This window comes from Aplysia californica, unplaced genomic scaffold (assembly GCF_000002075.1).
Source record: "Aplysia californica isolate F4 #8 unplaced genomic scaffold, AplCal3.0 scaffold00117, whole genome shotgun sequence".
Taxonomy (NCBI): Eukaryota; Metazoa; Mollusca; class Gastropoda; order Aplysiida; family Aplysiidae; genus Aplysia; species Aplysia californica.
In genome coordinates this window covers 721647-730144 of record NW_004797387.1, presented here as the reverse complement: position 1 = coordinate 730144, position 8498 = coordinate 721647, and the positions used below count along the sequence as shown (strand labels likewise).

Sequence of the window (8498 nt, the reverse complement as noted above, 5' to 3'; positions counted from 1 at the left end):
GTGTGTGTGTCTGTGTGTGTGAGTGTGTGTGAGAGAGAGAGAGAGAGAGAGAGGGGGAGAGAGAGAAAGAGAGTGTGTGTGTGTGTAAGTTGGTGTTAGTGCGTGCGTATTTGAGCGTAGTTGAGAATCTGGGTTTCGCTTGTTTAGTAGAAGTGCAAGAAAAGCAACCAAAAGGCAGCGGTTGAAAACAGATGGGACACAATGGGTAAGATTAGGTGTACAAACATATTATATTACATTATGTTGTGTTGTCGATAAGAACGAGCAGTATGATTTGTATATTCTTACAATGCACATTGTATTCACTGATCTTGCATCTATTACCTAAAAAAAAAAAGGGGGGGAGGGGGAGGCGATAGACATAATTTATTTGATTCCAGCACAGTGCGGTGGCAGATGTACAGAGAATTTTTTAGGTGTCTTAAATCTTTGTATTCTTCATTTGATGAGGCCTGCGAACAACACAACACATCCCACTAAATTCCTACCTTAATAGGGTCCGCAAGGATACCCCACCCGACTGCCCGTTGTGCGACTGCCAGGATGAAACAGTACCACACCACCTCTTTAAAACTGCCCTGCACTTTGCGACCTGCGTAGCACCTACTTACCTGCCTTCTCAGACATCGGAAATACTCTTATACAGCGACAAAGCAGAGCTGATTAAAACCTGTAAGTTCTTTGCCATATCGACAGAGCGAAGGGCTAGAACCCAAATGGCCGCTGGATCGGAAAAGTAAAGTAAATTTCAATTGATGAGGCAAGACAAGTGTTATGAAGAAGAATTTAAGATGCTCGACTAACATATTTTATATAGTGTTGCACATCTTATCGGATTTGTTTTTGATCGAACCCCCCTCCCCCCCATGGGAAGGGGAAGAATACCGTGTTGATCACGTAGTAACTCACATAAACAGATAGATAGATAACAGATATGACGTTTGCCATTATAGCAAAATGTTCAAAATTTGTTGAATTTATCACTGAAAGCTTCCATTCTGAAGTCACACCTAAACTGAAGCACTAAACGATCAAAATATAATCATAATAATAACTGTGCATTAAAATGTCATATTTACATTAACTTCTCAATTCAAACGGTTTTGTATACAAAATAAAATCAAGAAGTTAAAATGGCATAAAAATTGATGGACAAAAGTTACGAAGACAGTTATGCATATTATAATATCAGAGCGCGAACAAATGTCCTAAAAGAGAATGGGACATGTCGCGTATTATTGTGGCTTGTTATCCAAAACGTTCCTGAAATGCCAGTTGACGTGAGTTCAGAAAATCATGGATGTAGACTTCCAAAGGGCAACATATTTACAAAATGGGCATTTACAAACAAATGATAGAATTTAATGTTAGCCTTTTTACGCCCCCACATATACAAATTAGATCATGCAAAAAGCGAGTTGGCGAGTTTCGACCATGCCTTGTGGGGCTAACCCGCGGTGAAAGGGATACAACGTCCCAGCAGAAAGTCTGAGATCCTCGATAAAAATATTCTCCCCACACGGCTGAACTAAGTAAAATCAGCCAGTGGAAAAAAAAGTAAGAAAAGATGTTGTTATTAACTCTCCACGAGAAGAAAACTTGTAAACAGCTTGGTTGTTGGGTTTTTTTTACTGTCTTGAAAATGTCTCTTTGAAATCGATAATTGTTCTTTCTCCTTCCTATCCTCGAATTAGATCTTTAGCAGAAGACTAGCGTGAGGCTTCAAATACACATTATATTTTATAGTGGTCACTGCTATAGGTTTTTATGTCATCTTGTCCAATGTGAGTCGTTTCAACTCGGTGTAGGGACAGCAGAACACCATCATTTCAGTACCCACTCTCCCTCACCCCCTCAACAATCCCAACCTCCCCCGCCCACCACCTCTCCGCCATGAGTTCTATATTCCAGCCTCTGCAGCAGACCGACGCTCCAAGCGGCATGTGTAGTCATGCGGTGCCATCACAGATTTCGTCTCCCAATTCTCCGGGTTCGTTGAAGGGAGCTCAGCGCCAACAGGGGGAAGAAAACGAAATTGTTGGACCAATGTGACCAGGATGAAAAAGATGCGGAGCCTCGCGAAACTTTCCCCAGGGCAAGCACGTTTGCCGGTTCCAAACGCCAGAAGGTTCTGGCGTGTTGGATGTTCTGTAGACAACAGTTGGCCGTTAGCGTCTAGGAATCTGTCGGGGTTGAAGGTCCAGGGCTTGTCCCACAAATCTTCTCTGCGGTGGAAATACCATGCATTCAGGAGAAGGAAGGTTCCTTTAGGAATGAAACTACCCTTGAAGTCGATGTCTTCCCTGGCGTAGTGGGGTAGAAGGAAAGGCGTTACTGTACAATATCTTAATGTTTCCAGGATCACCGCTTCCGTGTAAGGCATTAGACGTTTGTGGTCAAAACTCGGAGGGTTATCACCGATAACTTCACAGATCTCTGCATAGATACGCTCCTGTATCTTGGGGTTTTCGATGATCAACAAAATTAAAGCACTGAGAGTCCCTGCTGTCGTAAGGTTGGCTGCGGCAATGATATTCTTGACAAGGCAGAGCACAATTTCATCGGACATGTCAGCGAAGTTCCCTTTCTTATCTAATTGGTTCTGTTGCTCCAACAAATCAGTTATGATGCCAGTCTTTTCGCCTTTCTTGAAGGTTTCTCGAACAGATGTTAGGAATCTTACGTCAATCTCTTTGTCCACCTTTTCAAACCCTTTCACCAGCTCATTCAGCCGGAAACCAGGAACCTGTGCTATGTAAGGAATTGATTCTAGGAAGATTTCATTTTCTAATATAAAAGCTTCATTTCCTATTCCAATATACTTCTGCATTGACTCAATGTCTTCTTGAGCAACGTCCTTTCCCTTTAGCAAAAGTCCAACTACCCAGCCGATGTAACCACTGATTTCTGTCACTAGGGGTGTGTTCCCAGTGTACTTTGCCAGACGCTCACACAAATGTTTGCTTGTGTTTGTCATTAGATTTTCAAAGCCCTGAACTCCTTCACCGTAGAACTTTAGAACGTTGTGAAAGAGTTTTCTCCTCTGGCTATGTTCTTTCCCATGCGGGGCAGTTATAATGTCTTTGTATCCATTTAAGAATACTTTGCCTAGGTAAGTCGGAGGTCTGTCGTTGCTGATGTCTCTCGTACTAGGGTCTGAGAGAAGTTTACGAGCGAGCGCGGGACTGTTGATGAAGACGACCTTGCTGATTACGGCGTTCACCGACACGAGGTCGCCATATTTGTCCGCCCACTTGGCAGCCAAGACATGGAGTTTGTTCGACTTGACGCTCCTTGAGAATTCTTTCAGACCTTGAAGGAAAGGCGGACCAGGGACGTTCGTTTTCTTTTTGCGGTTAAGTACGAAAAGCAGGAGGGTTATCAGAGCCACAAGGACGAGAGCGTACCCTGACACCATTGTGAGACTGGACCTGAAAAATAAAAATTAATTAATTACTCTGCTATGATGACAGTCCTTCAAGCTGTGGAGAGTAACCAGCTCACCGGGATTGGAAGCGTTATTTTGCATCAACTTTCCAGGTTTCGTTGTTATTATGGAAGCGCAGTCAAATCTGTCTTAACGAAACCTGTGTAAGACGGAATCCTGTCATAACGGAATCCCCCCCCCTCCCCTGATAAACCCCTCTATAATTACCTCTACATGTCAAGAACCTGTCTAACGTGGAAACGGAAAGAGAAATTCGTTTTGGGAGACATCTTTGTCCACTCAGCCATCATTTGAAACGAAATCACATGTTATCAAGTTTTGTTTCATCGGTTCTAAATTATACTCCATGCCGCCGGGCGAGAAAGGGGAGTGGCGGTGCAATGTGGGCGTAGTATTACCCCATCCATGTGAGCCCTTAGCTGTGAAGATTATCAGGGTGGTGTGTGTAAGAAATCTCACTAGTGCCTGTAAATGTGCCCGAGTGGCGCCCCAGCATGGACATTTTCATGAGTAGCCAGATGCTAGAGGTACACGTAGTTTGGCCAATGCCTGCCGCTCTGATCGAGATTTAAAGAGGAGCTGAAACCGTTGTTACATACGCGGGAGGGATGGCAGTGGTTGATTGTGCTTATGACAATGATTTTTTTGTTTTTTTATTTTTAAAAATATTTATTTATTTATTTATTTATTTATTTATTTATTTATCTATGTATCTATTTATTTATTTGTTTTGTTTTGTTTTGTTTTTTGTTTGTTTGTTGGTTGTTGGGTTTTTTGGGGGGTTTTTTGTGGGTTTTTTTGGGGGGGGGGGTAATGGTGGGATCAAAAGAGAAGTCCTAACGCTTCTGTTTCTAATAGATCAAAAAGCAAGCACTGGTGGCAATTGATAGGTAGGATTGACGCATTCCATTACCACAGAGGATAGCACTTGAAATGTGTGAAGTTTTGACCACTGCTTTCCGACCAACAAGCGACCCCTGATTCTACCGGCTGGTCTCTGAAATCCCTATTCATCGCTCCCTACATTCCCCTCTCTAAGACGGAAAATGTCTGTTTTAAGACAGAATATTTTTTCTGACTCCCTTGCGATTAAGTCTTACACAGGTTCTACAGTATCTAGGGAGCGTATGCGGGAGCGTGCGCGTGCGTGCGAACGTGTGTGTGTGTGTGTGTGTGTGTGTGTGTGTGTGTGTGTGTGTGTGTGTGTGTGTGTGTGTGTGTGTGTGTGTGTGTGTGTGTGTGTGCGTGCGTGCGTGTGCTTGACTGTCTGTGTTAAAACATGTGGGTATATACTTTTTTTTTTATCTCGAATGTCGCTTTTAACGATCAATTTCATTGACCTGGAGATCAGGCCTATAGATGCTCGATTAGGGAGTGGGGGCTACAAAAAAACTACAAATTATTCTTGCTGTTGTTGCTCCTGGTGGTACAGGCGCCCTTCGTGTAGAGAAAAAAATCACTTCTGTAGAAAATACTGTCAATGTTATGAGCTCTTGACTGAACATATTATGTCTACAGCTCCTCCTTTTCTTTGTATATGGACAGCGATGGTATCACACATTGTAAAGTATTATTATAACAATTCATCGTACTCGAGACTCCCCACCCAGACTATCTACTTTCTATTAGTTTTATACAAAGAAAGGTACATTTTAGCATTTCCATAATATCTGAGAGTCCGTATGTTGGCTTCAGTGGTGTTATGGTTGAACTCTCCCATTGTCTCAAAGGATATATAATATATACTATAATAGTATATATATATATATATATATATATATATATATATATATATATATATATATATATATATATATATATATATATATATATATATATATATATATATATATAGGCTATATATATTATGCTTGGTAGCGACGTGAAAATATCTAACACCATAGAGTATCTCAACTTTGCTTTCACCATAAATCCTGTCTTAGTTTTCATCGATGAGCGCAGTCAAACTAGCCCGACTCCGTTTTTTAAAAAAAATCTAAATTGTTTCATATTGTTTCATAGATTGGGGGACGGGGTTGTTTTTGTTTTTTGTTCGTTTTTTTTTCCTGAGCAAGGAGCCGAGTGACTTCTCTCGAAAGCCAGTAATCTGAAATTGTTCACTCTTTCGATTATTTCTCACTCTAATGAACAAGACTAGTTCAGTTCAGTTCAGTTTGTATCATGCACGGCTCCCATGAACGAGACCTTAGTTTGAATCCCCAAATAGGCATTCTAGAACATGCTTTGTTTGGGGAATTCTCGAGACTCCCCACCCAGTTGGTGCTGAGCTGAAAATATGCGCAGAATGCGGTACCATGTCTTAAGATATCCTACATAATTCATTCTGATAATGATAGTGTTTATAGGAATGATACACCGCTATACCGTGCCACTACTCTGTCTGGTGACAGAATCGTTAAACACACACTAGTTTTCCCCTCATCTTTCCAAGAAAGATTTAACCCCTACAATTAAAAAAAAGAAAAAGTACATGCATAACGAAAGTAACAGATATGATGCCCCAAAAAAGAAGAATTTGACCGAAATGTTGAAAAGTTATTTACTTGTTTTGTGTTTGATCAAGAATACAGAGACAGAGATAATAATCATACTAGATCTAGACAGAGACAAACAAATTCGAGATAGACTAAACAATATTCAAAAAAAAAAAAAAAGAAAGAAAGAACAGAAAAAAAGAAGAACGTGAGTAAAGTAAGAAACTAGCTTTATTTACCTTGCTTCAGCCCAAACGTGTATTATGTACCCAGCGTCTGGCAGAGAGCAGAATGGCAGCCTTTCAAAACTTCCAAAGATAATATTACAGGTATCAAATGTATTATAATGTACATACGAGTTGATTTATCGTTACTTGATAGCCTATAGGCGATGTACAGTGAATAATAATCCGAACGGTCTTGCCCGCTATTTATAACGGTTTGCGCTTCACACCAAGCGCAAAGATTCTCAATATCTTTGTCGTGGACGGGTTATGTTGGATGCCTGGGGGAAGGGGGAGGGGGGTTCGTAAACTGTAACTCTTTGTTGTTTTTACCTAAGCATATTTTAAGTGGGTCTCCATAGTATACAGATTTTTTCTTTTTATTCTTTTTTTTAATAATTAGATTATTTGTGTGTGTGTGTGTGGAGAGGGGGGGGGGGGGGGGGGTTGTGTTTTTCGGCGCTTGCAACTGTGTAAGGTCATATGGGTGCGCGGGACACATTAAGCATTTTCGGTTGGTAGGAAATTTTGAATTTTGCCCGGGTGGCGGCGGAAGCCCACTCTTATTGATTTTGGACCGCCAAGGGATCTTTAACCTGCGCAACTTGCACATTGGACCTCAGAGATTTTTTGCCCTTATCCAAGATGGCTAGTTGTAGATCTTTCCTACCGTAAAATAAGGGGTGTTGTTGAAAGAAAGCAGTGAAAAATTGTGAAATGGTATAGGTTTAACGTCCCTTTCAACACTATTACAGACAGCAGTAAGAAAGAGCCAATGAGTAGCAATAGAAAGGCTGCTGAAAGAGTCACGAGCGCAGATTAGACGGACAAAGGAGGTGAAGGGGTGGGGGCAGACATTGGAGATGAACGTAGACTCCAGAACATTGTCGCAGAGCAGGAAAGAAGGTGAAAGTAGACATTTTTAGAGAAGAAAATTTTCCGTCGCTATCCGTATTCGAACCCGGGAACTATTGAATGAGAGGAAAACACCCTTAACCTCTAGACCACGAGAACCCTGTAGGCAGAGATGAAGAAGATTGTAAGACGAAAGAAACAGAAGAGGGGTTTTTTTTTTTTGCTTTTAGTTTTAGTAAGAGTTTTGCGCACGGCACTTGCAACTCAAATTGGTCATGTAAGTACCTAAAAATTAGAGGTGTTAATGTACAAGAGAGTGACATACAAAGAAAAGAAGGAGAGTATTGTGCTTTTTGTTAGTACCCAAAGATTAGAGGTGTTACTGTACTAGAGAGAGAGTGACAAAGAAATGAAAGAGGGTGTTGTGTGTTTGCTTGAGTTCACATCCAACAAAACACATTGCGCACATTTCGAAGACGGAGCGCACACTGAGAGTTTTCAGTTTGGAAAGGGGGAGAGTAGGGGTAAAGGGGAAGGAGTGTACTCTAGCCTCTTTTTTCTTGTACCAGACGTGTTTGGTTGAAAGAGTGATGAGCGGAACATTAGGTACGTTCGCAGGAGTTGTGTCAAAATTGTTTGCAAGAAAACAGACTACGCCAATTTTTAGTTTCAGTAGAGGTTTTATGGCGCTCGCAACTGCATAATAAGGTCATATGAGCGCAGACTATGCCAATGTTTATAAATTTAGTAGCGGCAGTTTTTGAGAAATCGCACGCCCTGTCTCAACCGCGGGAGACCGAGTAATGTGACACTCTCTTTTATGTTAGCGTTCATAGTACATGTACATGGTCAACGCGTGTGTGTAGGCAGAGGCCCTGCTAATTTGCCGCCTGGCGGGTAAAGTTACCAGAATCCAGAACCATCTTTTGGTTCTTGACCCGCGTCTCGCGCCGGGGTGTGGTGTAATCGGTTACCAAATTTTGCTCCTGTGTGATCACTGTAGCAACTGAGCTGGTCGTAATTCGTGCCACGTTCTAGGTAGAAGATTCTACCTACTTCAAAATGTAGTAAAACGTAATAAGATTCATTCTCTCTAAAAACTCGTGGAAAAGGTGGTGGTATTAACCGTCAATGGGTCTTCTTTTGTTATTCTTGTGTACACTGCATGTCTTCTTTCTTCCAATGTCCGGTGGAAGAAACCTCGTGAAACTGCTGCCTACCAGCAAAAAATCTTCTTCAAAATACATGCAATGAGGAAGCCAAATTGTCTGTGTTGTAGTTGTAGCGGTAGGCTGGGTAGGCCTGACTAGTCCTAGTAGGCCTACCACTACGATTGTGCTGTTCCCGCTTTGCTATCATGTACACCAAACTCCGCTAGTGATGTTTATAAGGCGTGAGTTTTCCCAGTTCGATTAACCCCCTGCGCAGCAACCCACCACCAGCCGCCACCATAAACAAACCCTATTTCTTTTCGTC

At 41.7% G+C, this 8498-nt stretch overlaps 1 protein-coding gene across 1 annotated transcript; it reads right to left on the bottom strand.

The window, feature by feature from the left end:
* Window positions 1-671: 671 nt before the first annotated feature.
* Window positions 672-6365, bottom strand: LOC101854787 (cytochrome P450 2D26). Its single transcript, XM_005095932.1, has 2 exons — window positions 6183-6365; window positions 672-3431 (listed from the first exon to the last, which is right to left on the bottom strand). Exon 2 carries the CDS (start codon window positions 3416-3418, stop codon window positions 1901-1903), a length of 1518 nt encoding a protein of 505 aa, XP_005095989.1. The 5' UTR covers window positions 3419-3431; window positions 6183-6365; the 3' UTR covers window positions 672-1900.
* Window positions 6366-8498: the final 2133 nt, after the last annotated feature.

Bases quoted from the DNA above. Each gene is read 5' to 3' on its own strand.
- LOC101854787 (XM_005095932.1), bottom strand. From the start codon at position 3,418: ATGGTGTCAGGGTACGCTCTCGTCCTTGTGGCTCTGATAACCCTCCTG.